This window comes from Thamnophis elegans, chromosome 16 (genome assembly GCF_009769535.1).
Source record: "Thamnophis elegans isolate rThaEle1 chromosome 16, rThaEle1.pri, whole genome shotgun sequence".
In the NCBI taxonomy this organism is placed as follows: Eukaryota; Metazoa; Chordata; class Lepidosauria; order Squamata; family Colubridae; genus Thamnophis; species Thamnophis elegans.
This window is the reverse complement of record NC_045556.1, coordinates 35,985,668-36,007,182: the sequence shown is the minus strand read 5'-3', so window position 1 is coordinate 36,007,182 and position 21,515 is coordinate 35,985,668. Positions and strand designations below refer to the sequence as shown.

The following is a 21,515-nucleotide window of genomic DNA, read 5'->3' as shown; positions in this document are numbered from 1 at the left end:
AAGTGCACAAGCATTTGCCAAAGGTGTTTTTCAAAAGGCAGCTGGACTTTCTTGGTTTTTTTTTTTTTTTGCCCCGATGAAAATGTCCCTCGTCTCATCCAAGAAGCAACTTTAGTTCTTACCCAAGAAGCTTTTAGGATCAGAGGCGAAACATTTTCAAGGGGGGGGGGAACACCCCCAAGGAAGTCCAGTTTTGGAAAAAAATCGCCTTTGGGACAACCATCAGCTAGATGGTTGACATTCTTTCTACACTAACCAGAATCCTAGTTCTTCAAACTTTCCACAGTCAACCTCAGGCCAAGAGAAGCATTAGGTTAGTAGTACACAACCCTTTTCTACATTAAATCACATCCCCCATGGATTAAACCTCTGGCATTTTGTCCGTCTTGATGTCTTCCAATTGTGCAGGAGCTAACTTTTCCTAATCTATCATCTATCTATCATCTATCTATCTCTATCTATCTATCTATCTATCTATCTATCTATCTATCTATCTATCTATCTATCTATCTATCATCTATCATCTATCTATCTATCTATCTATCTATCTATCTATCTATCTATCTATCTATCTATCATCTATCATCTATCCTGGAGATTTTGGGAGATTAGAGAAAAGGCTTCCTAGAACATTCTAAGGCAGTGACTTTTTTTTTTTTTTGCTTCAGTTTGATTTTGGAAACAAAAATTTAAAAACCAGATCCTTAGGATCTTACTTTTCCTTCCCCCCTCCCAAAAAACCCCCCAAAACCCACCCGTATGTAAACAAAAAACTTCTCATCCTTATAAAATTTCAAACGAGAAACGAGAAAAACCAGACCGAACGACGTGAATTAGAAATTAAACCAGAGGGAATATGAATATATCTATATATCTATATATAACTATATATACCTATATATAGATATGCTTGCCTATATACAACGTTCTAAAAAATATACTTTTTTGTTGTTTTTTTGCTTTAAATACAAAGTGCTTCTGTACATTAGCAAGTTACAGTGTTGGCAAAAAAAGTTCCCTGCGGAGTTAACGTGTTCGCCGGGGGTTCAAGTCAAGTGGCAGCCATTTTTGGCGAAAGGTGCGGGATGAATCCGTGGTCGGCACTTGATGTGGGCCGTTTAAGCGCCTGTGGTTAGCGGAAGAAGTGCCTTAGTGGAGACATTGAAAGGGGAGAGGGGAGGAAAGACCAAGGGACCTCAACACTTGGTAGGTTTTAACGTATTTAACACAGGAGAAGAGGGGGGGGGCATATTTAACTAAGGGAGACGCTTAGGTTGCAGTGCCACCCCTTAGACCAAGTCAAAGCCAGCCGGTCTTCAGAAACCTGGAAAACGGCCCCAAACGGTTAAAAAATAGGCATGCTATTAGGCGGGTTTCTGTTGCTATGTCACACACCCATGTGCGTTCCAGTTTCGCCACTCAGTGCCGAAAACAGTTGACCCTCACTGATCTAGGTCGTGATCTCTGAACCTTGGAAGTCTTTTCACTCTGTTAGTCTGCATGCTAACATGAATGGACTTCAACTCCCAGCATTCCCCAGCCGACAAGAATCCTGGGAGTTGAAGTCCCCCCACACACACATCTTAAAAAGGTTGAGAAACACCCTACCTGAACAAGGATTGCAGATTAACCTTTTTTTTTTCTCTCTCCAAGGTTTACAGGTGGAAACTTGGATTAAGACTACAGGACAGGGATTCTGCCAAGGGAAGGCACAGATGGGGAGGAACACAAATGTGTTGGCCGTTTTAACCCGCCTCCCTCCTGAACGATGATTGGGGGTGAGGAAGAATCTCGGTTATTTATTAATGATCTGGAACCCCTTCTGGATTACGAAATTAATCTGCAGCTTTAAAAAAAACAAAAACACATCCACTCTGGAGGAGAAGCATCCGATTTAGAAACTCCCCGAATATGGGCATAGCTTTAAGGATGCTATTTATTTTCTGACCAAGTGGAGTTTGAAACGGGTTTTGTAGCCTGGCTGCTAATAAAGCTAATGCAGAGGCTACTACGAACACATCTGCAACCCCACCCCCAGGAAGCAAGGTGATTTGCTTTCTGGTTTTAGAGCAGACTGTTAAAAATATAGACTCAAAAAACCCGGCATCTGCGCTGAGGGAGGGGCACCGCTGGGGGAACACACAGAAATGCCCAGTCAAAAGAAGAGGCTGGTTTGATTGACTATGGCGTGAGGCACGAGGGGAGGGCGAGAAAGTGAGGGTTTAAAGTGTTCGTCGCCACATATCACATTAAAAAAAAAAAAGACACACAAGGGCCACCAGTCAATGCAACTCATAAAACTGGACAGATCTTGAAACTGGGAAGTTGGGCAGAACGTCTTCCTCTGGCTCAGTCTCGCCTAGAACCACCAGATGGGCAGCAAATAAATTTGATGATAATGATAATAATAATAATAATTTGATGATGATGATAATAGTCTCGCAGTTGAAAATTATCTAGCAATGTGCGTTGGGAGAAAAATGAAGCCACTCACTCACCCTTTGGTTCTCAGCAAGCAAGTGCCCCAAACCTCTACATTACCAGCTTAAATTCAAGGGCCGCTAACCGGGGAGCGCCACCAACGGAAACCGCCACCTCGCCGGGAGCCCCATCTCACCTACGTTCCCGCTGAACCCTTAAAATGTTGAGCGACATTCCCTTGAGAGGAGTTCAAAGCAAAAAGCACTCTGGACCTTCCTTTTGGAGAGAACCCAAAGCACGGATAAAATAGCGGTAATTGTTAAATAGGTTAGAAAGTACCGTTATGCCAACTTGCTGGTCTGTTTTGCAGCCTCAGGGGAGGGGCACCTTAAGAGAGGGGACTGGGCTCGCCCCAGAGTTTATTTGGAACCCCGCCACCTCAAAAAGCAGCAAGGCCTCGGGAACGAAGCCGTGGGAGACACCGGCCGTCCCGCTTGGTCCAAATAAGCCGTGTTCGGATCAAGGCAGCACGACACAATCGCTCATCCGATTAAACCGTCCGTCCCACCCCGTCCATCCGTCCGCTTCTAGTTCATTTTAGCAGCATTCTGTTCCATTTTGCAGGCCTGGTAAGATTTGGTGCAGGAGGTGACATGCCGGTGGAAGCTGTCCCTCCACATGAACCTTTTCCCGCAAATGTTGCACTCGTACGGCTTGATGCCGGTGTGGATTTTCATGTGGCCCACCAAGTGGTGCTTCATTTTGAATTTCTTCCCGCACACGCCGCAGCCGTACGGCCGGAGTCCGAGGTGCATGCCCATGTGACGGTCCCGCTGGCTCTTGTGGGTAAAGCTCTTGCCGCACTGGCAAGGGTAAAGTTTGTCGGTGGTCGAAAAGCCAGCGAGGGCGTTTTCTTCCTTGATCCCTGAGGGAAGATCTAAGCTTTCCCCGTAACCCGAAGCCTCTGGTCTCTGGAGGCTTAGCGTCCCGTCGTTCTTTTCCCCGGAGAACTCTTCCATGGAAGAGCCGTAGAAGTCCACTTGCTCGTCGTAGCTGCCTTCGTTGGCCGGGTTTCCAAACTCCATTTCCACCTTCCTGTCGTTGACCCGGAGATCTTCCACAATGCTGGTCTCGACAGGGTGGTCTCGCTGCACGGCGTTCACCGACTCGGAGACCTGGTGCTCATCGTAGGCGCCGTGCATCTCCACTCCTTCGCAATCTTGGACGAACCTCTCCGTTTTGACGTGGATCCACCGTTTGTGAGACATAATGCTGGGCTTGCTGTAATGAGGCCGGGCGTACTGGTAATCAGTACTGTCGCTGACCCCTTCTTCTCCGTCCTGGCTAGTCATCCCGGTGCTCAAGCGGTCGTGTTCCGTCGAGGAATTGCTAGGCAGGTATTCGTGCTCGGTCAGTTGGGACAACAGCTCATCCTTGGAGCTCTCCTCTTCATTTTCCCCGTCCCGCAGTTCCTGCGCTTTGTGGAAATCCGAGTGGCCTGCTGCACCCAGCTCAAAGCTTTCCGCCAGGCCGTTGTAGTTACTACTGCTGGGAGACTGGTGGTCGCTGCTCCGGTTCAGCTTCTGGCAAAGGACCGAAGGGTTTCCTTCCAACACCTCCGTGCATTTGTCCACCACGTGCCACATCTGGAGGAAACTAGCCGCCGTCAAGTAGCTAACGATTTCCGGAGCGGGCATGACGAGGCGGCCCGTGTAAGTCGAGAGGAGGATGTTCTCAAAGACCCTGGGGTTCATGACATCGGGAAGGACAATCCGCCGGCTATTCTTCAGGAGCACCTGATCGCAAAAGTAAGGGGAGCTGGCAGCCAGGACGGCTTTGTGGGCTCGGAAGAGATGACCCTGGACCACAATGGAGACATCGCAGAGCTGGCCTTGCTGGCGCTGCTGGTTGAGCTTCTGCAGGACGGTGTTGCAGAAATCAGGGAATTCGACGCGGAAAGAAGTCGCCCCCGGCTCCATTTCATCAGCGAACTGCAAGAGAGAAGAGAGCGCCCGGTTTTAAGAGGGAAAAAGGAAAAATCTGCAGCTTTGCGAATTGAGAAGGCACCCAGGAAAAAAAGCATGGCTGAGGTTGGGTAATGGAAAGTTTGCAAGGAAAGAAGCTAAGCTCAGAGAGCACCAAGGATGCCACAATCCTCCTCCTGTTCTCCACACACCCCACTCCCTTCTGGCGCTGATGAGGTTACGTAGTTTGGTGACAAAATGTCTGCAAAAAAAACCCACATCCACTTCAGCATTGCTGATGTTGGGTAATGAAAGATTTGCAAGGAAACAGCTGAACTCAGAGAGCACCAAGGACCCTCATTTCAACCCTGAGCTACAAGAGTCCCTTTTATAGCCCCCCAGAATGAAACAGACAGCTCTCCTATGGGGGGGGGGTTTCAAGAGACCCAGTTTGGTCTAATGGTAAGACCCCCCCCCCCCAAGCTTAAACCAGGAGACAGTGAGTTCTAATCTTGCCTAAGGCATGAAAGTTGGCTGGATGACTTTGGACCAATTGCCAGGCGATGGAGAGTTCTAGCCTTACGCATGAAAGCCAGCTGGGTGACTTTGAGCCAGTCTTTCCCTCTCTCTCTCAGCCCAGCCCACCTCACAGGGTGGGTGTTGTGGAGAAAACAGGAGGAGGAAGGAGCATTAAATATTGCCCTCTGCGTTGAATGACTTACAAAGTCATAAATGTAGGATAAAAAATGAGTGTAATAAATAATAATAATGATATAATCAGTCCATGATATTTGTGATATATATTTAAATGTTCAGTTGCCTGAGTTTCACGTTTAATGAATAAAGTATATAATAATAATGATAATGATGATAATAATAATAATAATAATAACAACAACAACCAACAGTTACCTTAACAGTTCCTAGGTCCTTGGTTAGGACTCGAGCTGTTGAGCTACCAACCAGCCCCAAAGGCTGTGAATCTCACCAAAGATTAAATAATAATAATAATAATAATAATGATGATGTTGATACCTAGGATGCTGGCAGCAACCCATATCAACATCAGCACCAATTATATTTGTGATACATTTTTAAATGAATTGCCTGAGTTTCGTGTATAAAGTAAATAATAATAGTATACATATATACATATATACATATATGCATGCATGCATGCATGCATGCATACATACATACATACATACATACATACATACATACATACATACATACATACATACATACATACATACATACATACATACATACATACATACATACATACATACATACATATATATATAAAGACATAATAATAAATAAATAAAAAACAACCAGCCAGGGCATCTGACAGGGCAGCCTGCTCCCCTCCCTGCCTCTCCTCCGTCCTCCTCTTGCCAGGCAGACGCGTCTCACATCCAGACCTCACCTCCAGAGGGTCGCCAGCGCTAGGAGGGTAGACTGCTCCTGCCTAGGGAGGCTCTCCCGGGGTTAAAGGCGCCCCTCCCTTCCCCCCCCCCATTCCCGGAGTGGACCTCCCCCCCCCCACAGCGAGAGCCGGCCCTTCACCTGCCCCGGAGAAACAGCCTCACATGGCGGGCGGCCTGCCCAGGCGACCCCGCCGCGCGTCCTTCGCCCCCTCCTCCGCCAGCCTCCTTGCCCAGCACTCGGGGAGCCAGACCCGGAAGCCCCCGGCCTCTGCTTCCGGTCGCCGCGCCTCCCGCTTCCGGCATATAGAGTTAGGAGGGGAAGGACCATAGAGTAGGACGGGAAAGGATAGAGTGGATCTTCACAGGCACCCACAGGCCCGATTCCCAATCCCGCCCATCATCCAGACCCATCGGGGGCGGAGCAACATGGGTCGGGAGGGAAGGGCGGCCGAGGCCAACCCGGCGCCCGCCGGCGTCTGTTGGGTGGCATCATTTCTGGGGTCGGAGAAGGGCAGAGATGGGGATTTTGGTTTCGGTTTCGGTTTTGCAAGAGAGGCTCTCCTTGGCCAGATGCCAAGGATGCCCCCCCTCCCCAAATTCTGCCTGGCTGGGCTGAAAGGCGTTGCAAGTCTTCTCCCGTTTGGGGGGGGGGGCTCTAAGATTTTGGGGTTCAGAGGAGGGAAATGTGGCCCTGGGGGCGCAGAGACATTTTCCACCCCTTCCCCTGCTCTTCTCATTTATGTTTTGCTGAACAAAATCATCCACTCCCCCTCCGTGAAAAATATTGATATTAATATCCATTGAGGTGCACGTTGTTCTTTTTACATGCCCCAATAAATAAATATTCCGAGAATGTGTCCGTTTTTTTTATTTTTAATATGATAAGTATTGATAAGGGATAGCTAATATAAACAAAAGCTCTTTGTTATGTTACTATGATAGGCGAATGGGTTGGCCATTCACATACAATAGTAATATTACCACTGTTAACAAATCACAATCCCACTCCCTCCCAGCAATGGATGATGTTACCTAGTTGGGTAGTGAAATACCTGTAAGGAAAAAAGCAAGGTTGCAGAGCACCAAGGATTCCATAGTTGCCCCACTCCTGCTCCCGTTCCTCCCCCATTTCTCCTTCTGCTCCTCCCCTCCCTCTTTTCTCCTTCTCTGCTGCACAAACCCCATTCTCTTCTAGCACTGATGATGTTACCTAGTTGGATACTGAAATGTCTGCAAGGAAATAACTAAGTTCAACCGCATCAAGTCGTCTTCGTCCTGCGACAAACCCTGTCTTCGTTCAGGGTTGACTCAGCCTTCCATCCTTCCGAGGTGGGTAAAATGAGGACCCAGATTGTTGGGGGCAATATGCTGACTCTCTGTAAACCGCTTAGAGAGGGCTGAAAGCCCTATGAAGCGGTATATAAGTCTACTGCTATTGCTATTGCTCCTCCAATCCCACTCCTTTTTAACACTGATTATGTTATCTAGTGGGTTAATGAAAGGTCTGCAAGAAAACAGCCAGGCTCAGCACCAAGAACCCCACAGTTCTCCTCCTCCTCCTCTCCCTTCTAGCACTGATGATATTACCTAGTTGGCTACCAAAACACCTGCTCAGAGAGCACCAAGAAGTCCTCCTCCTCCTCCTCCTCTAATCCCACTCCTTCTTAACACTGATGATGTTATCTAGTGGGTTAACCCTTACAGGGCAGAGCTGAGGATTATGCCCAATTCTTAGCGGACAAAATTGCTCGGTTTCGGTCGGACTTGGACTCCATCTCTGCAGTTCCAGCCGAGGCACAAGAGGATGAAGTAGACCACCTCTGGGTTGAGTTTCAGGATGTTGCCCCTGGGGATGTGGACAAGGCCATGAGGGCTGTAAGTGCCTCCACCTGTGTACTGGACCCGTGTCCCTCATGGCTGGTTACTAACAGCAGTGGGGTGACACGAGGCTGGATCCAGGCGGTTGTTACCGCCTCTCTTCGGGAGGGGAACCTCCCCGCCGCGCTAAAAGCGGCGGTGGTGAGACCCCTCCTGAAGAAGCCATCCTTGGATCCAGCTGTCCTTAACAACTACCGTCCAGTCTCCAACCTTCCCTTTCTTGGGAAGGTTGTTGAGAAGGTGGTGGCCTTCCAGCTTCAGCGGTCCTTGGAGGAAGCAAGTTATCTTGACCCCTTCCAGTCAGGCTTCAGACCCGGTTACAGCACAGAAACCACTTTGGTCGCATTGACCAATGATCTTTGGAGAGCCAGAGATGGAGGTCATCCCTCCATCCTGGTTCTCCTCGACCTCTCAGCGGCTTTCGATACCATCGACCATGGTATCCTTCTGCGACGACTGCGGGAGGTGGGAGTGGGAGGCACTGTGCTGCGGTGGTTCTCCTCCTACCTCTCGGACAGGTTGCAGTCGGTGTTAGTGGGGGGGCAGAGATCGACCCCTAGGCCCCTAACATATGGGGTGCCGCAGGGCTCGGTCTTATCCCCCCTACTATTCAACATCTACATGAAACCGCTGGGTGAGATCATTCGTAGGCACGGGATAAGATACCATCAATATGCGGACGATACCCAGTTGTATCTGTCCGCCCCGTGCCAACTCAATGAAGCGGTGGACGTGATGAACCGAGGTCTTGAGGCCGTTATGGACTGGATTAGGGCTAACAAGCTTGTACTCAACCCGGAAAAGACCGAGTGGCTGTTGTGCTTCCCTCCCAACAATTCGACCAGTACTCCATCGCTCAGGCTGGGGGGTCAAATTCTACACCCCTCAGAGAGGGTTCGCAACTTGGGAGTCCTCCTGGATCCACAGCTGTCCTTTGACCACCATCTGACGGCTGTGACCAGGGGGGCATTTGCCCAGGTTCGCCTGGTGCGCCAGTTGCGACCCTACCTGAATCGGGAGGCTCTCACAACAGTCACTCGGGCCCTTGTGACCTCTAGGCTGGAATACTGCAATGTGCTCTACATGGGGCTGCCCTTGAAGAGCATCCGGCGACTTCAGCTAGTCCAGAACGCGGCCGCGCGAGTGATCGTGGGTGCACCTCGGTTCACCCACATAACACCTATCCTCCGCGAGCTGCGCTGGCTACCTGTTGATCTCCGGGTGCGCTTCAAGGTGCTATTAGTCACCCATAAAGCCCTCCATGGTAGTGGGTCTGCGTACTTGAGAGACCGCCTTCTGCCAATTACCTCCCTGCGACCAATTAGATCACATAGATTGGGCCTCCTCCGAGTTCCATCTGCCAGCCAGTGCCGGCTGGCAATTACAAGGAGGAGAGCCTTCTCAGTAGTAGCTCCGACCCTTTGGAACGATCTCCCCATGGAGATTCGTACTCTCACCACCGTCCAGGCCTTCCGCATAGCCCTTAAGAACTGGCTAGCCCGTCAGGCCTGGGGACAAAGATAATTGCCCCTCCCGAATGATGAATGAATGTTGCTCATTATTTTATTCTATGTTTGTCTGCGTTACTGTTTGTATATCCTTCCCTTGATTTTATGTAAGCCGCCCTGAGTCCCCTCAGGGAAAAGGGCGGCCTATAAATGTTAATAAACCTCTAAACCTCTAAACCTCTAATGAAATGTCTGCAAGAAAACAGCTAGGCTCAGAGAGCAGCCAGGACCTCATTCAGAGCTACAAGTATTCTCTTCCATTGGTAAAATATTTAGGTGGGGGGGGGGGTGTAACCCCCTCCCGCCCTTCTTTTTCCTCCCTCCCTCCCACCTTTTTCTTTCCTCCCTTCCTTCCTCCTCCCTTCCCTCCCTTTCTTCCCTCCATCCTCCCTCACTTCATTTTCCTTCCTTCCTCCCTCACTTCTTTTTCTTCCCTCCCTCCCTCCTCTTGAAATGGATATAAGCCTATTCAATAACATACTGTATCTCTAACAGGATCATGAAAGAAAAGTCTAAGAATCTTCCTTCCTCCCTCCCTCCATCCTCCCTCACTTCTTTTTCCTTCCTTCCTTCCTTCCTTCCTTCCTTCCTTCCTTCCTTCCTTCCTTCTTTCCTCCCTCCCTCCCTCCCTCCCCCCTCTTGAAATGGATATAAGCCTAATCAATAACATATTGTATCTCCAACAGGATCATGAAAGAAAAGTCTAAGAATCTTCCTTCCTCCCTCCCTCCATCCTCCCTCACTTCTTTTCCTTCCTCCCTCCCTCCCTCCCTCCCTTTCTTCCCTCCATCCTCCCTCCCTTCTTTTTCCTTCCTCCCTCCCTCCTCTTGAAATGGATACAAGCCTATTCAATAATATACTGTATCTTCAACAGGATCATGAAATAAAAGTCTGAGAACCTTCCTTCCTTCCTCCCTCCCTCCTTTGGAATGCATAATGCACCAAGGCAGAATTAAGAAACCTTTTGGGTTAGTTTTCCGAACTAAAGGAAGAGAGAGAAGAAAGAAACTGTCCTTGTTATCAACAAACAGCAGATGGCACAAAAACCCCAAGCAGCTCAAAGCTCATCTTCCAACATTTAATGCAGCAATATTCTCAGAATTTTTGCCCTGCTCTCCAGCCTTCCGAGCGTTAGAAGCAGGGATCTTATTTAACAAATAAATAATAATTAGATAAAACAAGGGACATTGTAATTGTCTGCTCCTCTTGCTAATGTCCTGCAAAATCTCAGGCTCCTTGGATATCGTATCCGTATCCACCACGGCACTTAAGGTTTAAGGGCCGTTCGTGCACGAAGATGCAAAATTTGCAACTTTAAGAAATCAGGGATTGGGTGATAAGGGGTAAATTAAAAAAGAAGCCAACCAAAGTTGCTACGGGGATGCTCAAAATGAAGATTTTTTTTGAGTATTAATTGCTAGTGCGGTTCAACAATGGAATAATTTCTTCTAAGGTAGCAAGTCCTACAGGTAATGTGTTTCCCCCAAAATAAGACAAGGTCTTATTTTCTTTTGACCCCTAAAATAAGTGCTTGGATGCTTATTTTCAGGGAGATCTTATTTTTGAGCTGCAGGAGATGGTGAGCGTGGTCACCTCATGGCTGCTGCTGTGTTGCAATATTTTTGGGCAGGGCTTATTATCTGGGGAGGTCTTATTTTGGGGAAAACAGGGTAGTCCCCAGTTTATAATTTCATTTAGCGACCGTCCAAAGTTACGACGGCCCTGGGGAAAAAAAGCAGTTTACGACTGGTCTTTCGCAAGGAAATTTTTTCTTCTTCTTCTGATCTCTTGTGGGACAAAATTCTGCCCAGCATTGATATACGTAACCGCAATAAGGAGCTTGCAATTTAAAGCAGAGAAGAGGGAACAAGTTAAGAGCCGAGTGTGTCAAAACAACAATGACCACAAACACAACCAACCCTTCCTTCCTTTCCTTTCCTTTCCTTTCCTTTCCTTCCTTGCTTGCTTCCTTGCTTGCTTCCTTCCTTCCTTCCCTTTTTCCACAGACTTTATCTCCAAACAAGAGACCCCAGAAACTTCATGGATGACCCTGTAACTTTTCCGCCGTGACCTGTGAAATATAAAATAAGATTTTTAATTACAAAAAAAACAAACAAACCAGAGAGTGCCTTTTGTTTGTTTAATAATTAATCCCCTGCAGCAACTGGCCATTCAAAGACAGCCAAGCATCTCCCGTTTTTATTAAAAAGGTTGTCCTCTCTTCTTCCCTGCTCTCCATTCCAGGATGCAGCTATTGCTCAAAACGTGAGATCTCCTCCAAGGAAGTTGAGTCCTAGTTGCCTTCCTGGGAATCACCTATAGCAGGAGGTTACTTTGGAAGAGAATAGTTCTTCTGTCCCACAATGCCTCAGGGCAACGTTATGCTGGCACAGTGGTGAGATTGGTGGGCGTGGTGTGGCTTGGTGGGCGTGGAAGGGGAAGGATACTGTAAAATTCCCATCCCTTCCCCACTCCAGGGGAAGGATACTGCAAAATCCCCATGTTTAGGACCTTACAAGGGGCACGGGTGGCTCAGTGGCTAAAGACGTGGAGCTTGTCGATCAGAAAGGCCAGCAGTTTAGTGGTTCGAATCCCTAGCACCACGTAACGGAGTGAGTTCCTGTGACTTGTCCCAACTTCTGTCAACCTAGCAGTTCGAAAGCAGGTAAAAAATGTAAGTAGAAAAACAGGAACCACCTTTGGTGGGAAGGTAATGGTGTTCCGTGCGCCTTCGGCGTTGAGTCATGCCGGCCACATGACCACGGAGACATCTTCGGACAGCGCTGGCTCTTCGGCTTTGAAACGGAGATGAGCACCGCCCCCTAGAGTCGGGAACGACTAGCACAGATGTGCAAGGGGAACTTTTACCTTTACCTAAGGGCGTTTAGATTTAGCATCAAGAAATGAATCTTGCAAGGATTTCCAAGCTGTGCATTGGGAGGAAAGAAAAACATAATAAAACCAGAAGTGAAGGAAGGAGGGGGGGTGAAGCAGGAGAAAGTCAACTATCCCGGCTCTTGATCGTTAAATTGATTTCGCCGTATCCCTCTCCTTCCCTCCTATCCCTCTGAGAATGCTAGATTGGGAACATTACTGCTTTTTCATTTTGTTTTGACACGGCACCTTTAAAATTTCATGCCTGCACGGGAGAGCTCGTCAAAGTGACAGATAAAAGTTGACATTAATCTCCACTGTGTCACTCTGGTGACTGGCTGTTTTTGATTTCCCCATTACCCTGTGGGATCATCAGGGAAACGCAAGAATACAATACCAGAGAATTTGGTTACCACGGTCGGGGTGTTGTCGAGATGCAACTCCCTGGAGTTATACTGTTTTATTTTGTGCAAATTAAGTAATGTAGATAGATAGATAGATAGATAGATAGATAGATAGATAGATAGATAGATAGACAGACAGACAGACAGACAGACAGACAGACAGACAGACAGACAGACAGACAGATTTGGTAGATAGATATCATAGATACTGTAGATAGATAGATAGATAGATAGATAGATAGATAGATAGATAGATAGATAGATAGATAGATATGGATGGAGGGATGGATGGATAGATGGATGGGATGGGGAGAAAGAGATGATAGATGATAGATATGGAGATAGAAATAAGTAGAGTGGCAGAGAAACAGAGATAGATAAATAGAAATGAGAGAGATGAGAGAGAGATAATAGATATGGAGATAGAGATAGATAATAGATAGATAGACAGATAGATGATTAGATAGAAAGGCAGAGAGATGAGAGAGAGATTGAGATCAGATAGATAGATAGATAGATAGATAGATAGATAGATAGATAGATAGATAGAGCAAAAGAAAGAGGCAGAGAGGTAGAGTGGCAGAGAGAGATAAATAGAGAGAGAGATGATAGAGATATTAGATAATAGATGTGGAGATAGTGATAGAGAGATAGATAGAGAGGCATAGAGAGAGATAGAGAGAGAGATCATAGGCAGAGAAGGGGGCAGAGACAGAGAGATAAATAGACAGATAGAGAGATGATAGAGATATTAGATAATAGATGTGAAGATAGTGATAGAGAGATAGATAGAGAGACATAGAGAGAGAGAGAGATCATAAATAGACAGGGGGGCAGAGAGACAGAGAGATAAATAGGGAGATAGATGATATAGAGATGATAGATGTGGAGATAGTGATAGAGAGAGAGATAGAGCGGTAGGGATGATAGACAGATGATAGAGTTAGATAATAAGAGCAATGGACTGTTACTGCTTTGTTGATTTCCATCTTCAGTTCAAGGGATGTCTAGAATTATTTCAAAACTCACTTCCTAGTGTTTATTTTTGACTTTTTTTGTCAGCACGATTTTCAAATGGCGGGGAAGTTAGCGGGAGGCACTCCCATTAAACCTAGTTCGGCCCGCTTGAGAAATATCTATTTTTCTTCTTCTTCTATGTTTCTCCCTAACGGAAAAACAGACCAAAGCCTTTAAGTACCAGTGGTAAAACACACAAGCCATCAATGGTTTGTGTGTTCCTAAACTGCCAACTTTGGCTGAAAAGAAAGGGACAAGGTAATAAAAAGAAATTCCGGATTCTTTAAAAAGTCTTCACACTGGGCACAGCATCTCATCTCACCCTGCCAATGACTAATCCAGCTTGTAAGTTTAGTCTCCTCTGATCTCTGCTTCTCTCTCTTTCCTTTCCTTTCTTTCTTTTGTTAGCTTTTTTAATTAACTTGTCACACTGTGGTTTGGAAATCTCCTTGTCAGCAGCTGACAAGACGTTGGTAAGATGTGTGGAATATTGACTCGGGGAAGATGGAAGAGGTGATGCAAAACCAAACCGGGGAAATTTCACCCGTGTCTGTTGCTAATGGCCAGTTCTGATTTTCTCGGGGCGTTAGAGAGCATACAGTGGGTTGCAAATTGGTTCCGAGAAAAGAGAAAAGAAGAAGAAAAAGGAGAAAGAAACACCTGGCTGCAAAGGAGCGGAGGGGGAAAAACAACTTTGCTCGCCTGACCTTCGAGATTAAAACTATTCATAAAGATCCCAACGGGTTGTTTTTAATCAAAGGCTCATCTATCACCACGCGCAAACTTTCCCCAGCTTTGTCACTTGTTGAAGGCTGGTTGGCTAGAGAAATGGTTGGGGGAAAAAAAATCGAACCAAAGCGCCTCCTTTGGAGATGGAGCGTTTTCAGAGACAGGTCAGGGACAAGGCAGGTTGGGCTATTTCACGAAGCCAGGAACCTAGAACAGCAATCAGAGTGGGAAGGTCCCTTGGAGGTCCTCTAGCCCAACCCCCAGTTCTGGCAGGAGATCCTATGCTATGAGCCTCGGGGGCGCAGCAGTCAGAGTGCGGTACTGCAGGCTACTTCTGCGGACTGCCGGCTGCCTGCAATTTGGCAGTTTGAATCGCACCAGGCTCAAGGTTGACTCAGTCTTCCATCCTCCAAAGATCAGTAAAACGAGGACCCAGATTGTTGGGGGCAAGAGGCTGACTTAGAGAGGGCTGCAAAGCACTGTGAAGCAGTATATACTGTAAATCTAAGGGTTATTGCTCCTTCTTCCTCCCTCCTTCCTTTCCTCCTTCCATTCCTTCTTTCCTACTTTCCTCAGTCTCATCTTTCCTTCCCCCCTCCCTCCCTCCTCCCTCCCTCCCTTAGCCTTCTATCCTGTGTGGGTTGGTAAAATGAGGCTCTAATAGGCTGTCTGTAAACCACTCAGAGAGGGCTGTAAAAGCACTGTAAAGCAGTATATAAGCCTAAGGGCTATTGATCTTCCTCCCTCCCTCCATTCCTTCTTCCCTCCTTCCCTCTCTCCCATCTTTCCTTCCCCCCTCCCTTAGCCTTCCATCAAGGTCCCTTCCAACTCTGCTATTGTATTGTATTGTATCGTATCCTCCCAAGGTCGGTAAAATGGGGACCCAGATTGTTGGGGGCAAGAGGCTGACTCTGTAACCCCCTTAGAGAGGGCTGTAAAGCACAGTTGAAGCGGTATATAAGTCTAAGGGCTATTGCTATTTCACAGTAGAAGGTCCTCATTTTACCGATCTTGGAAGGACGAAAGGCCAAGTCAACCTCGAGCCGGTGAGACGCGAACCTCTGAACCGCCGGCAGTGGATAGCCAACAGAATTAGCCTGCAATACTGCATTATAACTCACTGTGCCACCACGACTTTTAAGAGTTGAGGGAGTTGAGCCAAGGTGGCGCAGTGGTTAGGGTGCAGTACTGCAGCCACTTCAGCTGACTGCTAGTTCTGCAGCTCGGCGGTTCAAATCTCACCGGCTCAGGGTTGACTCAGCCTTCCATCCTTTCAAGGTGGGTAAAATGAGGACCCGGATTGTTGTTGGGGGCAATATGCTGACTCTGTCAACCACTTAGAGAGGGCTGAAAGCCCTATGAAGCAGTATATAAGTCTAACTGCTATTGCTAACTGCTAATGAAATATGGAAGAGAAGGACTAGGGGTGACATGACCCCGGAGAGGGAGACTCTCTGCAGCAACACAAGCGTTCATTGCCCGTATCTGTCCCAGGGGCCGTAGTTTGAGGACCCCTTATTTAGTGCAATATTAAAAAATGCAAATAATTTTTCAACATTTTCTCGCGCACCACCAGTTGTTGACTGTTGTTCTGGAGGACATTTCTTCTTGCCAACTGGGGCCATGAGTTGGGAACGGCTGCTCTCCAGAAGAAGCGGCTGTGGAAAAGAAAAGAAAACAACAACCCCCCGAGATTTGAAGGCAGGTCTCCCTTCCGTGAATCCAACCCTGGATGGAGCAAACTATTTCTGTGTGCCCCCCCCTCCCGTAAACAGACAATACTTTGTGAGCTCTGCCTTTAAACAAATCAAGCGAAAGATTGCAAGAGCTGATAGGGAGATGAATTAACAATCGGGGCTTGTTTCCCGAGCGCCATGCTACCAGCAGAGGCGACTTTTGCAGGTGGCCATGGGGGGGGGGAGCGCGCTCCAGGGTGCAGCCACCCTGTCAGCGCCTGCCCACTCCTCCTGTGCCCCTTTTCTCTTCAAATTAACTCCATTCTTCACCGTACAAAGAGAGATAAGCCACCTGCCTCCCTTCATGCACAGAAGCAGGATTCAGCCCCCCTCCACAATCATCTTCCTTGCAAGGATAGGCGAGATATTTTACATTTGCAAAAGGGGAAGATTTTTAGATAAACTGGGGAGGAGGGGGAGAAAGGGGGCCTAACCAGCTGCCTGTCCCTATAATAAATACATTTTTATTACTTTAAAAAAAAAAAGATGAGGTAATCTGGCTTTTTCCCTTCCTGCACAAGGAGGGCAGGGAACGAAATAAAAATGAAATCGCTCTCTCTCCCTCTCTCTTGCTTTGATTTCTGGGTGCAACTGATATAGCATCTCCCTTTAGAAGTTGAAAGATATAATAAATTTGCATCTGGCTGAATGAAATGGAAACGCATAGGTAAAATGGGGACCAACTCAGGGAAACCACGATGTCAAAAGGCCTCCCTGCCTTTAATAAAGATAAACATAAACGTAAAGGTTTCCCTTGCATATCTGTGCCAGGCGTTCTCGACTCTAGGGGACGGTGCTCATCTCCGTTTCAAAGCCAAAGAGCCAGCGCTATCCGAAGACATCTCTGTGGTCATGTGGCCGGCATGACTCAATGCCGAAGGCGCACAGAACACTGTTCCCTTCCCACCAAAGGTGGTCCCTATTTTTCTACTTGCATTTTTACGTGCTTTCGAACTGCTAGGTTGGCAGAAGCTGGGACAAGTCACGTGAGCTCACTCCGTTATGCAGCTCCAGGGATTCGAACCACCAAACTGCCGACCTTTCTGACCGACAAGCTCAGAGTCTTAGCCACTCGTCCCTCTGAAATAGAAATATGGAGAAACAGAATAATTTATAACAGAATAATTTCTCCCAAGAAATTAAAGGAGAAATCTGATACATATTAAACTGGAATAAACTAATCCATCCATCCATCCACTCTCTCCCTCTCTCACACATACAAACATTCTGGAGAAATATTCCAGATGAGGAATATTTTTCTATTATTTCTATTTCTCTTAGAGTTAATATTTCTAACCCTAAGTGGAATTTTCCCCAATGGGATTTCCCCATGTATTTTACCAGGAAATGTACATAAGGCCAGCTTGAAAGGCATGCCTCGTCCTAACTATACTGACTGGCTCTGAATCCAATGGCAAATGTCCGTTTCACTCTGCGAATTCATGGAGAGTTCCAGGGCTGTCAGAATTGAAAATGTAGCTACTGCCAATCCTTTATTGATGACTTGGTGTGATTTAAGGTAGCATCCTGTCTGTATTTCCTTCCTTCCTTTCTCTGCCAACTTTAGAAGGGTTAATTCTAATTTTTCCAAGAAATGGGGACAGTTCTCCCAAAGATGCAATTTCCTGCCTCTCAATAATCATCTCTTGGTATCCAAGAACTACGACTGAAATAATGGACATTGGGGGACCACATGAGCATCGTATCACTCTCTGTTTTAACAAACGCCACGGTTTAAATTAGCAGGCTGAGAGGAAAACCCACTTGTAACTTGGAATCCAAAAAAGAATTTTAAAAAAAGCCTGCAAATTTATGAGCTGCACAGAACTCAAGGAAATTTGGCTAAATTGTTTGACTATATATCAGACTAGGACAGTAAATACTGCAAATAATTTTTTAAAAAAATAAAACATAAAATACAATTCTATTTTATATCAAAGAAAAATTTCACTCTCTTATTATCTATCTATCTCTATCTATCTATCTATCTATCTATCTATCTATCTATCTATCTATCTATCTATCTATCTATCATCTCTCTATATATATTTATCCCTCTATTTATCTCTCTGCCTCTGTCTGTCTATCTATCCATCTGTCTGTCTGTCTGTCCGTCCGTCTGTGTCTGTCTGTCTGTCTGTCTGTCTCTATCTATCTATCTATCCGTCCCCGCCCGAATGATGAATGTTGCTTCCATTTTTAATTATGTATTGTTTCTATATGTCATTGTGTGTATTCCCTTCCCCATAAGTTGTAAGCCGCCCTGAGTCCCCTCAGGGAAAAGGGCGGCCTATAAATAAACTTATCTATCTATCTATCTATCTATCTATCTATCTATCTATCATCATCATCTATCTATCATCTCTCTATACATATTTATCTCTCTATTTATCTCTCCGCCTCTGTCTGTCTGTCTGTCTGTCTATCTATCTATCTATCATCTATCTATCTAGTTTGAAGGAAAGGAGAGAGAGAAAGAAAGAAGGAAGGGAGGGAGGGAGAGAGAGAGAGAGAGAGAAAGAAAGAAAGAAAGAAAGAAAGAAAGAAAGAAAGAAAGAAAGAAAAAGGAGAAATATGCCTAAGGATGAGCACACACTATGAAGATAAACAACCGGAAACCAAAGACTGGGTGGAATCTCTCATTTGGCCACAAGAGATCCAGAATCTGCTCGGTGCGTGTTAACACCTCGTAAGAGCCACCCACTGACAAAAGGAACAAACTTTCAAAGGGGATATCAAAGGAGAGTCCTGGAAGAAGAGAGAAGAGGGCAAGATCTGGTGAATCAGAAACAGATGCAGAGCCCCACTCCCATCCAGGCCGGGGAGGAGACGACAACACTCCTTGAACCTGGGCGACAGAAGACAAGCGGAAGGAGACGTCTCGTCTTCAGGCACTTCTGTCCCAGGGCTGGAGAAGGAGACGGGTAAACAGCCGGTTCCCCTAGGAACAAACCAGGTCAAGAATGTGGACCTCAAAGGGAGATAGAAGTCCATGAGATCCAGATGTTGAGATGAATCATGACCTCCGGTTCTCAAGCAGTTGGGGGGTTGGTGGTGGTGACAAAAGAGCAATGGGTAAAATCAAATTGTGCAAACAGAAGCAGCATCATGCCTGAGAGTGGAGAGGGGGTGGGACAGTGTCCCCCAAAATTTGAATTCCTCATGGGAAACGACAAGATAGGGATGGCACATTATCTTGGGGTATAACAGGATAACACAGTTGGAAGGGACCTTGGAGGTCTTCTATTACAACCTCCTGCTTGAGCAGGAAACGCTATGCCATCTCAGATAAATTGTTGGCCAATCTCTTCTTGAAAGCCTCCAGTGATGCAGCAGCCGCAACTTCTGGAGGGTAGCTATTCCACTGGTTGATTGTTCTCCTTGTCAGGAAGTTTCTCCTTAATTCCAGGTTGCTTCTCCCCTTGGTTAGTTTCCATCCGTTGCTTCTTGTCCTGCCCTCTGATGCTTTGGAGAATAGTTTGATAGTTCTTTGGGGCAACCCATCAGATATGGGAATATTGCTAACATGTCATGACTAGTCCTTTTTTTCACTAGCCATGCCCAGTTCCTGCAACCATTCTTTGTATGTTTTAGCCTCCAATCCCCTAATCATTTTTGTTGCTCTTTTCTGCACTTTTTCTAGAGTCTCAACATGTTTGCTTACACTGTGGTGATCAAAACTGGATGCAGGAGGAAGGAGACTTAAGAAGACTTAAAAAGGGAGGTTTTGTGGGGTTCTTGTCCCTTCCTAGGTGGCTCAGTGGCTAAGACGCTGAGCTTGTCGATCGGAAAGGTCGGCAGTTCGGCAGTTCGAATCCCTAGCACCGCATCACGGAGTGAGCTCCCGTTCCTTGTCCCAGTTTCTGCCAACCTAGCAGTTCAAAAGCACGTAAAAAATGCAAGTAGAAAAATAAGAACCACTTTTGGTGGGAAGGAAACAGCGTTCCGTGCTCCTTCGGTGTTTAGTCATGCCGGCCACATGACCACGGAGACATCTGCGGACAGCGCTGGCTCTTCGGCTCTGAAACGGAGATGAGCACCGCCCCCTAGAGTCGGGAACGACTAGCACATATGTGCAAGAGGAACCTTTATCTTTTACTTAGGGGAGGGGGAGGCACAAAAATATGCGTATGAATTTCTGTTCAAACCTTTGCTTAACAAGAACATTTGCAAACCAGTGAGGCACTAGAGACAGAAAACAGAAATCCGATTCGTAGATTTGCACCTTTTTCTGGTTCCATAAATGACCTTGAGCTGGTAGAGAGACCTTGGTTGGTTCTGGTAGGTAAAAAAAAACAAAACTACTGCATTTCCAAACTAGAAAACAAAGCTTTTTTTGCCACCTCTTTATGATCCAGCACTAGACTTCTTCCTTTTTTTATTGTCCCTTATAAAATATACATAGCTTTTTATTGAATTGCCCGCTGTCGAAATCTGCAAGAATTTTATTGCTTTTTACTATCCTGGAGAGGAATGAAAACAGTACTATCCGTGTAATTTTGTAAGAAACCAAGACAGTAAATCTAATTTGGCCAATATGGGTTCAATGATGAAAAATCATACACTGAACTGGAAATTAGTGATCTCGGTGACAAGGAGTTTGGGAATAGAGTGTAGGACATTGAGCATCTCTGCTTTGCGTAGGCTTTTAAACTTGGGAGCAAGTGCTTCTCAAATTTAAAGGAATGGATCAAAGATGGAAAGCTTGCCTTGTCTCTGAGGCAGGTCCTGATTGTCCCAAAGATGCTTTTTCAAGAGGCAACTGGGCTTTGTTTTTCCTTGAAGACATTTCACTGCTCATCCCAGAAGCTTCTTCAGTTCTGAGAGGTTTGAACATTGGGCGTTATCCAATAAAATGAAATTCAAGGGTGAAGAGAGTCAGGTACTACATTTAGGCAAGAAAAACCAAAACACACAGGTACAGTATAGGTACCACCTGGATTAATAGTAGTAACTGTGAGAGGGATCTTGGAGTCCTAGTGGACAACCGTTTAAATAGAAGCCAGCCGTGGGCAGCAGCTGCCAAAAAAGCCAACACAGTTCTGGGCTGCATCAACAGAGGGATGGAATCAAGATCAGGTGAAGTGTTGATACCACTTTATAAGGCCTTTCGTAAGGCCACACTTGGAATACAGCATCCACTTTTGATCTCCACAATATAAAAAAGATGCAGAGACTCTAGAAAGAGTGCAGAGAAGAGCAATAAAGATGATTCGAAGGCTAAAACATATGAAGAACGGTTGCAGGAATTGGGTATGTCTAGTCTGATGAAAAGAAAGACTAGGGGTATTTGGTCGCCACGATGTAAAGAAGATGTGGAGACTCTAGAAAGAGGGCAACAAAGAGGATTAGGGGACTGGAGGCTAAAACATAAGAAGTATGGTTGCAGGAACTGGGTATGTCCAGTTTAATGAAAAGAAGGACCAGGGGAGACAGGATAGCAGTCTTCCAATATCTCAGGGGCTGCCCCAAAGAAGAGGGAGTCAAACTATTCTCCAAGGCACCTGAGGGTAGAACAAGAAGCAACGGGTGGAAACTAATCAAGGAGAGA

The 21,515-nt window shown here is 46.3% G+C and overlaps 1 protein-coding gene across 1 annotated transcript; it reads right to left on the bottom strand.

Annotated features, from left to right (window-relative positions):
- Positions 1 to 2,441: 2,441 nt before the first annotated feature.
- Positions 2,442 to 6,081, bottom strand: ZBTB43 (zinc finger and BTB domain containing 43). Its single transcript, XM_032233422.1, has 2 exons — positions 5,958 to 6,081; positions 2,442 to 4,412 (listed from the first exon to the last, which is right to left on the bottom strand). Exon 2 carries the CDS (start codon positions 4,398 to 4,400, stop codon positions 3,009 to 3,011), a length of 1,392 nt encoding a protein of 463 aa, XP_032089313.1. The 5' UTR covers positions 4,401 to 4,412; positions 5,958 to 6,081; the 3' UTR covers positions 2,442 to 3,008.
- Positions 6,082 to 21,515: the final 15,434 nt, after the last annotated feature.

Coding starts and splice junctions, on each gene's coding strand:
- ZBTB43 (XM_032233422.1), bottom strand. CDS start 4,400: ATGGAGCCGGGGGCGACTTCTTTCCGCGTCGAATTCCCTGATTTCTGC.